The sequence below is a fragment of the Cnephaeus nilssonii genome (assembly GCF_951640355.1).
Source record: "Cnephaeus nilssonii genome assembly, chromosome: 2".
Classification (NCBI taxonomy): Eukaryota; Metazoa; Chordata; class Mammalia; order Chiroptera; family Vespertilionidae; genus Cnephaeus; species Cnephaeus nilssonii.
In genome coordinates, this window is record NC_137073.1 from 4,506,888 (window position 1) to 4,523,406 (window position 16,519).

Sequence of the window (16,519 nt, forward strand, 5' to 3'; positions counted from 1 at the left end):
GTTTTCCCTCATAGATTTTTACTCTAAGCCCCTAGACTCCTAGAGGATCTTAAATCCTCCTCCTTTACCACTCTTGATTTCTCTGACAACCCCTTCCCCACCTGTCCCGTCCCATCCCCCAGTCCAATTGCTTGTCTCCCTTTCCAATTGCGAGTCAGAAGAAGACAATTCCTACAGAGGGGAGAAAAAGAAACAGTGGGAGTTTCAGAGAAAACTACAGACTGCTGCTGTAGCAGTCCTCCCTTTTGAAGGCTGAGTTTTGACCTGTGGAAAAATGACTATTAGTCAGCCTGAAAAGATAGCGGATGAGGATAAGGGTGTGTAGGGATATTTCTTGCGAACTGAATGCCTGGATGGCCTCCTGAAAGAAAAGATCTTTAATCCAGTTACAGATGCTATTAGAATCAGGATGAGAGAGGAAGGGAAAGACAGGTTATGTCCTCTATGAGGATCCTAATAACTGAAAACAGTAAGTTAAACAAACGTTGGACTATGATGTCACAGCCAGGGACAGGGCCTGTAAATCTCTCCGCCCTGCGGAGCTGTAAGCCCTATCCCTGGAAGTCTCCGATCACCAAAAGTGATAAGAAAGCCATAAATAAAAGTTCTTTGTTCTCTGAAATATTACAAATTTATACCTTTAAATTAACCCTAGGACTTTAAAATTTCAGTTTAATACAGCAAATTCACAAATCAGAGCAAATTGAAACCCTTACTTATACAAACATACAAACAGAGAGAGAGAAATTTTTATTAGCTAAATCGGCCGATTCCCTCCCACTGTGGTAGAGAGCAAACGTCTCTGAGAAAAATAACTCAGCAGCACTGCTTAAGACATTTGCAGACCATCACAGTAGGTCTGCCCTATCTTTAATCAAATTAAACAATAGAAAGAGATAACAAATACTCTCATGTGTATAGCCAGACAGTACAAAGTAGCTTTCACTTTACACAGAATCTCACACTTACATTTATACACCAAACAGTGAGTTTTTGACTCCTACCAGATATTTACCCAGAGTTTAAACAGTCACCTGATTCCTGACTCCTGATTAATTTGCCTGAGGAAGCTCTATGGCCTCCGGGGAGGTGATCAAGCTCCCCCTTCCACTCACTTGGAGTGGGCTGAACTGACTGGGCCCCTACCTTACAGATTCTGTCAACAGGTCCAGAAGTGTCCGTCCACTCTCTCCAGATGCCAGCCAGGTCCTGGGCTGAGGTCCAGGAGTGCCCAGAGTCCCCCAGTTCAATTATACTAAATCAGCAGAGCGGTACCTCCCGGAGGCCTATCCGGTTCCCCCATGCCCCAAACCTGGCCCATTCACCAGAGGCCAAAGGCCAAGCTCAGTTATTCCCCGGTTCAGGGAACCAAAAATGTTACAGAAAACCGAAGAAGAACAAAGCAATACTTAGAGAGATGGAGTTACATTTATTATGCGTGGGTCCAGAGGAAAATGTATCTCAAATTCTGGGCAGGAATTCTCCCTATTTATATGATTCTACCTTCTTTGTCTCCCAAATATGGAGTATTTCCGGCCCCCTTTGCAAGTTCTTAAAGAGCACGTATGTGCTGGGCCTTGAGACCCCAACCAGAGGCCTAGCCTGGCGCCAGCACTGATAACCTTGTCTGGGGAAAGTTTAATGCCTATCTGAAGTGGGAGTAGTCTTAGCAAGCAAGAATTTACAGAAGTCAATTAGCAGGGTTAAAATTCTCAAACAGCAGTTTTCATATAAGATGGATGCTTCACCCTTCCCCTCTGGTAACCATCATTTTATTGTCTGTATCTATGCATTTGTTCGTTGCTTTTTGTTTTATGTCCTACATATGAGTGAAATCATATAGTTCTTATCCTTTTCTATCTGACTTACTTCACTTAGCACAATATTCTCTACGTCTATCCATGTTGTGGTAAATGGTAATATTTCATGTTTTTATTTTACTTATTAAGTTTGTTGGAGTGACATTTGTCAACATGAACATATGGGCTTCATGTATGGGTTTAGATGTTACAAGACCTGGATATATTACTCTGTGTGCCCACCACCCAGAATCTTTTGTCACCCTATATTAGGACCCCCTTTTTCCCTTATCCCCTTCCCTCTGGCAACAAATGTCACCCAAATCAACCACTATTTGTGTTACATGTTTTTATTTTTATACTATTGGCCTGGTGCATGAAATTTGTGCATGGCTGGGGTGTCCCTCAGCCCGGCCTGCACCTTCTCCAATCTGGGACCCCTCAGGGGATATCCAACTGCCAGGGAATGTCCCTGTGGGATTGAGCCTAAACCAGCAGTCAGACATCCCTCTCACAATCCGGGACCGCTGGCTCCTAACCACTCACCTGCCTTCCTGCCCGATAGTCCCTAATCACTCTGCCTGCTAGCCTGCTCACCCCCAACTGCCACCCCTGCTGGCCTGATCGCCCCCAAATGCCCTCCCCTGCTGGCCTCATGGCCCCCAAATGCCCTCTCCTGCCAGACTTATGGCCCCCAACTGTTCTCCCTGGCCGGCCTCATGGCCTACAACTTCCCTCCCAGCTGGCCTCATGGCCCCAACTGCCCTCCCCGGCCAGAGGCCCATCCACCACGGCTGGGCATGGAACACTTGCTTCATCACTGTGGCAATGACACAGCATTCCACGCCTGGACCCGGCCAGAGGCCCATCCACAGCCAGGTGTGGAACGCTTGCCTTGTCACCGTGGCAATGACACAAGTGTTCCCCCCGCCCCCACCCTGGCTGCTCTGTGTCTGCTGCCCAGAGGCCCTCCGTGGCTGGGGTGGAATGCTTGCCTCGTTGCCACAGTGATGAAGCAAGCATTCCACCAGGCCACTCACACTGCCTGCTCTCAGCAGCTGCCCCACTCCCGGGGGCTGGGGAACTCTGGTGGGTCTGAGAGGACTGGGTGCCACCATCTTTGTGATGGAGTGATGGTCAATTTGCATATTCCCTCTTTATTAGATAGGATATGTATCATGTCTTTAATCATCCGCTGAAGAACTCTTGAGTTATTTCCATGTGTTGTCTATTGTAAATAATGCTGCAACAAACATATGTATCTCTATTTATGAATAATTGTTTTCAAAATTGTCAGGTAGATACTTGGTAAAAAGCTTGCTGGGTCATATGGTAGCTCTATTCTTAATTTTTTTAGAAATCTCTATACTGGTTTTTCAGAATGACTATACCCACCAGCAGTGTACGAAGGTTCTCTTTTCTTCATATCCTCTCCAACACTTATTTGTCTTATTGATAATAGCCATTCAAACAGCTGTGAGGTGCTGAGAAATTACTAATTTTAATGAGTAATCTACAAGTATATTTTGAAGTTCATGTGCTAATGAACAGTTTGTTGTCCTGTTCCCTCATGAAAACTAAGCTTCTGTATGTCTTCTGCTTGATTCTAGGTCTCTATCCTGCTACCAGTGGAGAGGCCTATGTTAATGGATATGCCATCTCAAAACAGATGGTCCAGATCAGGAAAAGCTTGGGCCTGTGTCCCCAGCAGGACTTGTTGTTTAATTACTTGACAGTAGCAGAACACCTTTATTTCTATTGCGTGGTAACCAAAGACATGTTGCTTTATTTCCACTCTATTCCTGTACTTAAGATAGAGTACCTACTATCAATATCCTTATTCTTAGAAAGTTAAAAAATTTATTTTTGGTGAATTCTTCTTTAAACATAAAGAGAGGCAAAGGGAAGAAGACACTGTAGATGATGTAAGAAAAGAGCTGGTGAAACATGTTTCTGACGATGAAGTTGGAAGCACCATGTAAAGTCTGCCTTCTTTTCCTAGATAAAAGGAATCCCTCGAAAGATGCACCCTAAGGAAATTGACCGTATGCTGTCTGCTTTTAACCTTCTGGAAAAGCGAAATGCATTTTCAGTGTCACTGAGTGGAGGAATGAAGCGCAGACTCTCCATCATTATAGCACTTATAGGGGACTCCAAGGTAAAAGTAAAGTAAAAGCTAAAAATGGATCCCCACTGAAGCAGGTCTAAAGCTGACACAAACCCATGTGCTTATATGTATCTAACTCTAAAAGGGGGCTCCCAAATCCCTGATGTGCTTACATTACCAACCTTGTTGGAATAAAATAGCCATAGGTTTGGAATCAGTCCAGCATTCCTAATTCAGTTTTAGTCCAAGCTTATCATTTTAGCTTAGTTGGACAAGTGACTGGAAAGACCCCAGTGCACTAATCCGTCGTGTTTAACGTGGTCATGGAGTTGTTGTTCTGGTCTCTAGGTGGTGATACTTGATGAGCCCACAGCTGGCATGGACCCCGCCTCGCGAAGGGCCACCTGGGACCTCCTTCAGCAGTATAAACAGGGCCGGACCGTCTTACTGACCACCCACTACATGGATGAAGCTGACGTCCTGGGCGACCGCATTGCCATCATGGTGAAGGGATCCTTGCGATGCTGTGGCTCTTCATTTTTCCTCAAAAAAATATATGGTCTCTCTCCCTTTAATAATTCTTTTGATATTGATGTCTTAATATTATTCTAACATAACTTTTATGGATATTGATATCTTAATAATATTATTTAACAATTTTTGTGTTTTTTTTTATATCTACCAATCACTTCAGTGATTCCCTCTATTCTTTTAATTGGGTTCAACTATGAGCCCTTTGAAACAATGGTCATATTTAAATTTTTCAAAACTATTGCATTGTCCAAATTTCATGTTTATTTCTTTCATATGACATCCATTTAAATTGTAATTTGCCCAACTGCAGTTGGGCCTTTAATGAGATAGCTATATCAATAGATAGATAGATGATAGACAGTAGATGGGTGATGAATACATAGATATATTCATGAATTCTATGAAAAATTTAAGGAATAAGTTATCTATTCCTTGCTTAAATCAGTATAAAATTGCTTCTGTATGTGCAGAATATTTTATTCTAATTTTGAGAAGACTTTTTCTAAACATAAAAATGCCAAATATGTCTTAATATCTTCCTTACTTCTTTCAGGTAATTATTTAAAATTATCTATATATCAGTTTTCTTTGGCCCCCTAAATAAAATTTCATTACCTTATCTCCAACTTTTCATATTTCTTTCCATTTTTTCCTGAAGCACTAGCTTAATAAAATATATAATTTATTAATTTACCCTGTTTATTATCTGTTTCTCCTCTATAGAGGAAAAATTTTTAATTGAAGTGTAATTTATGTGGAGTACAATGAATAGATATTCCATGCTCAGTATGATAACTTTTTACAATTGTATATGCCTATTTGACTCCAAGTAAAGCAAGATACAGAGTATTTCTATGACTCCAGAAAGTCCCCTTTAACCTCTTTTCATCAATTCCCTTTTCCAAAGGCAATTGCTTTCTCATTTTTATTACCATACATTAATTTTGCCTGTTCTTGAACATAACATAAATGAATCATACACAATGATTTATTGTTTATGGTTTCTTTACCTCAGCACAGTAGTTTGAGATTAATCTTTGTTGCTGCATGTATCAGTAGAACACACGTTCTACTCTTCATGGATTTTTAGGTTGTTTTAGGTCATTTCTAATTTCCAAATATCATGAATGAATATGTTGTAAACTTGCTTGTAAAACTCTCTGTTTGATAAAAATTTATCTTGGGTGAAAATACATAGGAATGTAGTTACTTGGTCAATTATTAAGTGTACATTCGGCCAAAAGAGTCTCCAAAGTGCTTGTATTATTTTACAACTACCAGCTGTTTGAGAAATAAATTTGCTCTACATCCATACCAGTATTTTGGTATTGTATTTGGATTTTAGCTGATCTAGAGAATGTGAAACAATATCTATTACTTTAATTTTCATTTTCTTAGGAATAATTATATTTAGTACATTTTCATGTACAAATTGGTTCTTTGTATAATTTACTCTGTGAAGTATAAATATTGGTTTTGTATCATTTTTGTTGTTCATTTGCAATTCACATATTCTGAAAGTCCCTTGTCAGATATTTGTATTGTGAATATTTCCTCAAATGCGTTTCTTGCCTATTTATTTTTTGCTAATATCTTTTTTATTGAGCATAACCTTTTAATTTTGAAAAGCCCAGTTTATCAATTATTTTCCTTTTTTTGGTCCATGCTTTTAAGAAAACCTTTGCTTATGCAAAGGTTGCAAATATATTCTCTTATATTTCTTCTGGATTTTTTATGGTTCTAGCTTCTAAAAGTTTATGATCTATTGCAAGTTAATTTTTGTGTGAATGGTGTTAGGTAAGTTGTTGATGTTGATTTTTCCATGTGAATATCCAGAATACATTTAACTCTTTTTTTTTTTCTGTTGAATTGGCACTTTTGATGAAAATCAGTTGACTCTTTATATGTAGGTCTACTTTTGGGTTTTCTATTGTTTCATTGACCTAGGTCTATCTTTTTACAAATACCATAGTCATGAATACTGTGTCTTTGTAGTAAGTCTTGAAAACAGGTAATGTAAATCCACTAACTTTTTGTTTTTTTCAAAATTAGTTCATCTGTTTTAGTCCCTTTTTAGTTCCATATGAATTTTAGGGTCATTTTGTCAAATTCTACAAAAAAGCCTTTTAATTTTATGTAAATGATATTATATATTTAAATTCATTTTACAATTTTGTCTTTTCTAATATTTAGATACTAGAGACCCAGTGCATGAAAATTCATGCACTGGAGGGGGTTTCCCTCAGCCCGGCCTGCCCCCTCTCACAGCCCAGGAGCCCTCAGGGGCAGGAGGTGACCCGGCGATCAGGGGAAGGCGACACCACCATCACACCTCTGCTGCTGCCACTGCCAGCAGCGCAAGCTTCAGCTGGCCCTGGTTACCTGAGCCTCGGCCAGCCCTGGGCAGCTGGGTAGCTGCCATCCAAGGCTTGCCTGTGTCTTGGTCCAGCCCTGGGCAGCTGGGGGGCTGAGGAGACTGTGGGACTCTGGATGCAGGCACGTGGCAAAGCCAGGCCCGCCCAGGGGCAGGCTCAGCCTTGCCATGCACCTACTGCTCTGGTGCCGCCATCTTGTGGCTGTGGGCACTGCCATCTTTGAGGGCATGACAGTCAATTAGCATATTCCCTCCTTATTGGCTATGGGTGCCACCATCTTTGAGGACAGTGCAGTCAATTAGCATATTTACTCCTTATTGGCTGTGGGCACTGCTATCTGCAATGGTGTGAGGGTCAATTAGCATATTCCCTCTTTATTATATAGGATATAATGACTTCTATGTTGATCTTGTATACTATGAACTTGTTTATTCACATGTTAGGTCTGATACTATTTTTGTGGATTCTGTGCAAAAATCTTGTCACCTGTGTATCAGAAAAGTTTTAGTGGTGTAAGAACAGACACATAAATCAATGGAACAGAAGAGAACCCAGAAATAAACCCACATATATATGGTGAATTAATTTATGACAAAAAAAATCTTAAGAATATATAATGAGGAAAGGACAGTCAATTCAATAAATGATGTTAGGAAACTTGGACAGCCATATGCAAAGGAATGAAGTTGGAACACTATCTTACACCATACACAAAAATCAACTCAAGCCCTAACCAGTTTGGCTCAGTGGATAGAGTGGCCTGCGGACTGAAGGGTCCCAGGTTCGATTCCGGGCAAGGGCATATACCTTGGTTGTGGGCATATCCCCAGTAGAGGGTGTGCAGGAGGCAGCTGATCGATGTTTCTAACTCTCTATCCCTCTCCTTTTCTCTCTGTAAAAAATCAATAAAATATATATATATATATATTTTTAAAAATCAACTCAAAATGGATCTATGACTTTTCAAGTTAGTGTTTTTTTGCTTTCCTCAGATAAATGCCCAGAAGTGGAATTGCTGGATCATTTGGTAGCTCTGGTTTTTTAATTTATTTTACTGAATATATTGGGGTGACATTATTTTGGTTTACAAAATTTATTGTTTTATTTTAGCATAGTTGTTATACAACCTTATATTGGTTACATTGGTTTTGGTGTAAAGTATAGTGACTGGACGTTTTTATACCTTGCATTATGATCAGCCAACTAATTCTGGTAATCATCTGTCATCTTGTAAACTTATTGCAATACTAGAGGCCTGGTGCATGAAATTCATGCACAGGTAGGGTCCCTAGGCCTGGCTGGCCCTCAGGGCCAATCGGGGCCTTCCAGCTGCCAGCCGGGGCCTTTCTTCATTCCGTGCTGCCCCCTGGTGGTCAGTGCACATCATAGAGAGCGATCAAACTCCCAGTGTCCCGGTCAAACTCCCAAGGGGACACTTTGCGTATTAGGCTTTTATATATATAGACTAGAGGCCTTATGCATGAAATTCATGCATGGGTAGGGTCGCTAGGCCTGGCCGACGATGAGGGCCAATCTGTGGGGTTACCGGCAGAGCATCGGGGGCCCCCGCTGGCACCCATCTTTGCTGGCCTGGGGCCTGCAGGCTGGGGGCAGCTCCTGTATTGAGCATTTGCCCCCTGGTGGTTAATGTACATCATAGCAACTGGTCATTCTGCCAGTTGGTCGATTTGCATATTAGGCTTTTATTTTATAGGATTATTGTCTATATTCCTATTCTTGTTTCAACCATCCCCTACCTACTCCTTTCTGGTAACCATCCCTTTGGTTTCTGTTTCTATGAGTCTGTTTCTGTTTGTTTTGTTTTAGATTCTACATATAAGTGAAATCACATGGTATTTGTCTTTCTCTGACTGACTAATTTTAAATTTTGAGGAACCTCCAAACTGTTTTCTACAGTAGCTACAACATTTTGCATTACCACCAATAGTGTACAAGGGTTCCAGTTTTCTCACATCTTCCCCAACAGTTGTTGTTTTTGTTTTTTAGTAGTTGTCTTAATAGGTGTGGGTTGATATCTCATTGTGGTTTTTATTGGTAATGTTGAGTATCTTTTCATATACCTCATGACCATTTCTGTGTGTTTGAGCAATCTTTATTCAAATCTTTAACACATTTTAAAATCAGGATATTAGTCTTTTTGCTATTGAGTTTACTACTGAGTTGGGGTTCCTTATATATTTTGGAAATTAATCCTTTACTTGTTATAGTCTTTGCAAATACTCTTTCTTATTCCACAGGTTTGCCTTTCCATTTTATTGATTGTTTCCTTTTTGGTGCAGAGGGTTTTTAGGTTGATGTAACCCCACTTGTCTATTTTTGCTGTTGTTACCAGTGCTTTTGGTGTTATATCCAAGAAAATTATTGCCAAGATCAATATAAAGAAGCTTTTACCCAATGTTTTCTTTTAGGAATTTTATAGGGTCAAGTCTTATGCTTAAGTCTTAAATACACTTTGATTGTATTTTTTGCAATGATGTAAAATTTTTGTGTATGATGTAAAATATGGGCCCATATTGAGTCTTTGGTGGGTGAATATCCAGTTTTCTCAATACCATTTGCTGAAGAAGCTATCTTTTCTCTATCGTGTATTCTTGGCACCTTGTTGAACAATTGACTATATATGTGTTGATTTATTTCTGGACTCTCTATTGCAATGGTTCTCAACCTTCCTAATGCTGCGACCCTTTAATACAGTTCCTCATGTTGTGGTGACCCCCAACCATAAAATTATTTTCGTTGCTATTTCATAACTGTAATTTTGCTACTGTTATGAATCATAATGTAAATATCTGTGTTTTCCGATGGTCTTAGGCGAGCCCTGTGAAAGGGTTGTTTGACCCCCAAAGGGGTCGTGACCCACAGGTTGAGAACCGCTGCTCTATTGTACTACATTGATCTATTTTTTTTCTAATTTTATGCCAGTACCATACTGTTTTAATTACTGTTGCTGTATAATATACTTGAAGTCGAAAAGTGTGATGCTTCCAGTTTTGTTCTTTCTTGAAAAAAATTTTTTTTGTTACTCAGGGTCTTTTGTGTTTTCAATTAATGTTAGGATCTTTTTCTATTTCTATAATAAGTGCCATTGGGATTGCATTGATAGGGATTGCATTAACTCTGCATATCACTTAAGGTTCTATTGACATTTTTAGCAATATTAATTCATGAACACAGGATGTTTTCCCATTTGTTTGTGTCTTTATTAATTTTTTATTAATGTTTTTATCAATGCATTTTAGTTTTCAGTGTACAAATATTTCACCTCATTACTTAAGCTTAATTCTTTATTCTTTTTTAATGCTATTGTGAGATTACTTTCTTAATTTTCTTTTTGGATAGTACAGTGTTAATATGTGGAATACAATTTATTTTTGTATGATTTTTTTGATGATTTTTTATCCTACCTCATATATTAGCTATAACAGTTTTGTGTGTGTTTTTTGTGGAGTCTTTGGGGTTGCCTATATCATATCATCTGTAAACAAAGATCATTTTTTCTCTTTCTTTCTAATTTGGATACCATTTTTTTCTTTGCTTAATTACTCAAATAAAACTTTCAGGATTTGTTGAATAGAAATGGTAAGAGTGGTTACCCTTGTCTTATTCCTGATCTTAGAAGAAAAGCTTTTATTTTTTCACCATAGAGTATGATATTAGAAGTCAGTTTGTCTAACATGGCATTTATTATGTTAAGTTGCTTCTATATCAGAATTATTGAGAGTTATTATTATGAAAGTGTATTACATTTTGTCAAGTGCTTTTTCTGCACCTACTGAGATGATCATGTGATTTTTTCTTTTATACTGTACATGTGTTTCTGCTCCTGCCTGCTGCTCCTGCCTTCCACTCCCACTCATCCTGGCCCCACTGTGCCTGCCACAGACTCATGCCCAGTCAGTCCTGATCTGGAGAGGCTTGCATCACGGCAGCAGTGCTCGCCAGCCATGAGCCCTGCGTCTGGCACACAACAGTCAGATGAGCAGTGCTCCTGCTGTGGAAGCACACTGACCACCGGGGCAGCATTGGTGGTCAGTGTGCATCATAGCGATCAGTCGATTGGTTGTTCAGTTGTTTAGTCGTTTAGGCTTTTATATATATAGATTCTTGAAGGACAGTTTAGCCAGTATAGTATTCTTGGTTGGAAGATTTTTCTTTCAGCACTTTGAATATATCATCTAACCTTTACGGTTTCTACTGAAGAATCTGTTGATAGTCTAATGCAGTGGTCAGCAAACCGCGGCTCGCGAGCCACATGCGGCTCTTTGGCCCCTTGAGTTTTTAGCAAAGGCCAGCTTAGGTGTATCCTAATTAAGTTAATGACAATGTACCTACCTATATAGTTTAAGTTTAAAAAATTTGGCTCTCAAAAGAAATTTCAATTGTTGTACTGCTGATATTTGGCTCTGTTGACTAATGAGTTTGCCAACCACTGGTCTAATAAATTTTCTTAAATTTAAATATTTTTTAATTTTTCAATTAAAGTTGATATATAATATTATTTTGGTTTCTATAATGTCTTGTGATTAGACATTATATAACTTAGTGATCATCCTTGTATGTGACAACTTACTTGTTTCTTGCTGCTTTCAAATTTTTCTCTTTGTCTTTGACTTTTGACTATCTCTCTCTATATAAAAGCCTAAGTGACCAAATGACCAGTTGGTTGGTCGCTATGATGGGCACTGACCACCAAGGGACAGATGCTCAATGCAGGTCAGTGTGCTCCCACAGCCAACCTCACATGGCCGGCCCACCTCCTGTGTCCCCTCCCCCTGGTTGACCCGATTGGCCCTGATTGCTGGCCAGGCCAAGGGACCCCACCCATGCACAAATTCGTGTACCAGGCCTCTAGTTTGATTAAAATGGGACTCATTGTGAATTCCTTTGAATTCATCTTGTATACATCTTCTGGGCTTCCTGAATCTTCATGTCCATTGCCTAGGTTGGGAAGTTTTTAGCCATTATTTCTTTGAATAACCTTCTTGTTATTTCTCTCTTTTCCTTATGCAACTCCTATAGTGTCTATATTGTTCTATTGATGGTATTCTATTGATCTCCTAGGCTTTATTTACTCTTCTTTATTCTTTTTTCTTTCTACTCCTCTGAATGAATAATTTCCAGTGTCTTGACTTGGAGGTCACTCATTCATTAGTCTTCTTTTAACCCCTCTGTGAATTTTTCAATTTATTTAATCATATTCTTTAGCTCTATGACTTCTTTTTTAGTGCTTTAAGTTTTCTCTTTCTTTGCTAAAATTCCCATTTTTCACATGTATTATTATCCTAACTTTGGTGAGCATCTTTATGATGGTTATTTTGTGTTCTCTATTAGGTAAGTCATATTCTCCACTTTATAGAGTTGGATTCTTGTGATATATTTTTCTTTTGTTTGAAAAATACCTCTGTTCCACTTCTATTGATTTTTTCATTATATTTAGGGTTATATTTTCTTCTTTGCATGTTTTGTAACTTTTATGACTATCACTGTGAATAAAATAACAGTAGAGAATAAAGTACTTAGCCGAAACCAATTTGGCTCAGTGGATAGAGCGTCAGCCTGCAGACTGAAGGGTCCCGGGTTCGATTCCGGTCAAGGGCATGTACCTTGGTTGTGGGCACGTCCCCAGTAGGGGGTGTGCAAGAGGCAGTTGATCGATGTTTCTCTCTCATCGATGTTTCTAACTCTATATCCCTCTCTCTTCCTCTCTGTAAAAAATCAATAAAATATATTTTAAAAAAGAGAGAATAAAGTACTTCATACTTATTCTCAGAAAAGGGTATGCTTTGATATGTTGGCCACTATTGTAGTAGACAACTGAATAAATATGACCTGCATTTGAGCAAATATTGGACTGTGTTACAACTTTACAGACAGTCCTCAGGTTACATTGGACGTAATGTACATTGTTTCGTGGTTATGTCGCCATCTTCCATTTATTTATAAAAAAAGTTTCGTTATTTCGATGTATGTACATATGTGCTTTATGTTTTTTATTATTTATTTACCACAAGTAAAGGTAAGGAATTGTTATCTTTCTTTTAAATTTCTTTTTACTGTTTCACTTCATTACTGCTGTGTATGTACTCCATGTGAGTGACGTAGGTGCTTATGTAGGTGGGTTCCAACTTATGGTGAAAATTGCGTTACATCGCACCGTAGGAACAGATCTCCGACGTAACCCGAGGACCTACTGTATTTAGATACTGATCATAGCTGTCTTCAAACATTTTAAGAATGAGATTAGGATTTTGCTCTTAGCAGAGGTTGGGATCTGTGCATGAATGAGATTATAGAGTTCTCTTTACAGTCTAGTTCCCAGTTGTTTTTTTATCTGACACATCCTCTTTGTTATCCATCCCTGCAGTGTTTTACCTTAAAGGGTTTCTCTCTACCCTACTACCCTCTCCCAAACCTTTGAAGGGCCATTGCAGCAAAAGACTAATGAATCCCCTGGCTATTTCTCCAGCCTTTTTGTCATACCATGGGCTATCAGAATGCTATGCAATGTTTTCTACAAATTCCTGGAGAACCCTGGAGGGATTTTTGTCACTACCCATCCCCAACTTCTGGAAGGCTTGTGCAGTGGACCTAGTAAAAGTACAGAATACTCTGGAAAGATTTCTCATGTCTCTGAAGGATAAGAGTTTTAGCTGATTTATTTACTTACTTGCACATAGTAGGCACCCAATAAATATGTGTTTAATGAATATAAATCTTGTTCTCTCAGATTTCAGTGTATATAATACAAGAGGCCAGATCACAGAAACTTTTCTTTCTATCTCTTATCTATTGGTCTGTAAGAAAAATAATAAAATTACAAAAGAAGCATTTATTAGACTTTTTAGACTTGTAATCAAATTTAATTGTGGCATGCCATACCTTATTATTGTTCATCCAAGTCATGAAAATCCAGTGGAGTCTCACTAGAATAAGGGAAATAACAAAGTTGTTTTTTTAATGGATTTTCTCAGGTGTGGGATACCACATAGTCATAGTGAAGGAACCTCTCTGTAATGTCGAAGAAATCTCCAAATTGATATATTATCATATACCATCAGCCACTTTGGAGAAGAATGTTATGAATGAATTATCTTTTATTCTACCCAAAGACTACACACACAGGTATGGATTAAGAGAATGCTAATGTTGATGTTTAGATAACAGGAAATTATTGCTGCTTTTCCTGGTTTCTTCAGGCTTAGCAAGTAGATGTCATTCAACAAGCCAAATCTCTAGTCCTTGCTGCCATTTGCACTGAAGAGAGGGATGTAACCTTATGGTTGTAGTGGGCTGGTTTCAATTGGTGTTAATGGGTGGTATTTGTATGTAGAGTAAAAATTGTGTGGTGAGTAGAGTGAATGGAAATATTAAGATAATAAGAGATAAAGATAAGTACCACATGATCTCAATCATATGTGAGCAAAATAAGTCTAATGAACAAAATAAACTCATGAATAAAATAGAACCAGAGATATACAAGCATGGAACAGACTGAAAAATTTCAGAGGAAAGGTGGGAATGTGAGGCTGGAAGGGAGAGATTAATTAGGGAACTTATATGCATAGTCATGGACACAGACAATGGTGTAGTGAAGGCCTGGGAGAGGTGGGTGAAGGATGGTGGGGAGTCAATGGGAAAAAACACACCAAACAAACAAAGGCAACATCTGTAAGACTTTCAGTAATAAAAATAAATTTAAAAAAATAATAAAGAAAATAAATTTTTTTAAAAAGTGTTACAGTTCGCCCCCTGCCCCCCTCCCCTGTAGACCCCCTCCATCTTGCTCCTGCCTGCTCCCCAGGCCTCTGTTGCACTATTGTTGTGTCCATGGGTTATGCACATATACATACACGTTCTTTGGTTAATCTTTACTGCCCCCTTCCTTTTGAGATTCGTCAGTCTGTTGCTCATGCTTCCATGTCTCTGGATCTATTTTGTTCATCAGTTTATTTTGTTCATTAGATTCCACATATAAGTGAGATCATGTCTTTCTCTGATTGGCTCTTTTTGCTTAGCATAATGATCTCCAGGTCCCTCCATGCTGTTGCAAATGGTAAGAGTTCCTCCTTTTTATAGCTGCATAGTATTCCATTGTATAAATGTACATCTTTATTATCCATTTATCTACATAGCTAAGATCTAGAAATAGCCCAAGTGCCCATCAGTAGATGAGTGGATTTTAACTTTTTATTTAGCAATCTGAAAGTTATTGGAAAGCAGTAGCATGGAACAATGGGATCAAGTAGAGGAATAGAACCCGGACCCTTAACATAAGCAGGAATGAAAGAAGAGAGAATTGGAAATAAAATTCTAGATATCTATCCCTAGAGAACAGGAACCAGGTGGGAGCTTTGGCCCCTCAGGATGGTTGTGATTCATGTGAAGCTGCAGGAATTTCTCTGGAGACTAAGGTAAAACACTTCTTAAACTTATCACATTCCCCACCTATCCTCACTCATGTGGACACGTGACATTCTCAAAAATAAAAAAGGAAATTAAACTATTTAGAAGCAGACAATGTTTTACCATATACCTTTTATATTTACCATGTTGTCTTCATATTTTATCATATCTTCACATTTGGAAGTAGATGATGTTAATCACATCCCCTACCAATCATTTGGACCTGGAGGAAAAAAAAAGAGAGAGAGAGAGAGAGAAAGAGAGAGATCTTAGAGGTGAACAACTAATTGTAGATTGCTATACCATATATCCAGATTTGGAATGATAGACTCACTAGAAATAAAATAAAAATCATGGAATTAGGGAAGAATGTCTTCTCTAATATGGAGAGTTTTGTGTTTGTTTTTTTTAAAAAAAGGGGGGAGGATTGTAAGAAAAAGAAATACCTATGGATCCAGTTATTTCAGAGATTCTTAATGATTTTCATTCCAGCTATAGTTTGGTTAGCTAATAGTAATTGAGCTCTTACTTTTTACCAGGCATTGATCTAATATACATTTATTTACCTGAATAAATATCAATCTACTTTCATAAGGATGAAAGAAAAATGAGCTATAGGAAGGATACTGAATTTGAAAATGAAAGAATCACAAGAAATGCCTACCTTGAAAATGAATGTACTGAAACTTAGGACTCTGCTTTCATAATGTGAATCCAGTCGAAGAGGACACTGTGAATCTATCAGAGGGCTCTGTGAAGAGGGAAAATGACATAAAGTGAAATAAAATTCCTGTTTGGCTAATAAAAATCTGACCAATAATTATGGCAGAAAAGAGAAACAATGAAAGAGAAAACTGTCAAGAATTCTTCCCAGAACTATAAGCAACATTTCAAAGAATAAAAAGAGATGAGTACATTGCCACTACACACCCATGAGAATGGTTAAAACTGAAAGGACATGTAAACATGGCAGTTGAGTCTCACTGCTGAGGGAATGGTAAAAGGGCTTTGGAAAATGTTTGACCATTTCTACTAAGCTAAATTTGTGCGCATACTATGACCCAGCAATTATTCCTAGTGTATACCTCAAAGAATGTCGATCAAAGATAGTTCATTCTTTCTTATTGTTGAGTAATAGTCAACCATTTTCAGCTGCTTGGGGTTTGAAACTATTATGAAAAAGTGTTTATAAATATATTTTTATAAAATAGTGTTTATATTTATAAACACCTTTTCATAATAGTTTCAAACCCCAAACAGCTGAAAATGGTTGACTATTA

General features: G+C 38.3%; 1 protein-coding gene across 1 annotated transcript in view; it reads left to right on the forward strand.

Annotated features, from left to right (window-relative positions):
- LOC307110038 (phospholipid-transporting ATPase ABCA3-like) overlaps positions 1 to 16,519 on the forward strand; it is a gene marked incomplete at both ends in the record, with an annotated part of 237,702 nt that overhangs the window by 129,727 nt on the left and 91,456 nt on the right. Inside the window, 4 exon segments of the mRNA XM_079789076.1 lie at positions 3,410 to 3,564; positions 3,802 to 3,957; positions 4,255 to 4,465; positions 13,808 to 13,958. Of these exon segments, the coding sequence (XP_079645202.1) occupies positions 3,410 to 3,564; positions 3,802 to 3,957; positions 4,255 to 4,465; positions 13,808 to 13,958 (673 nt within the window).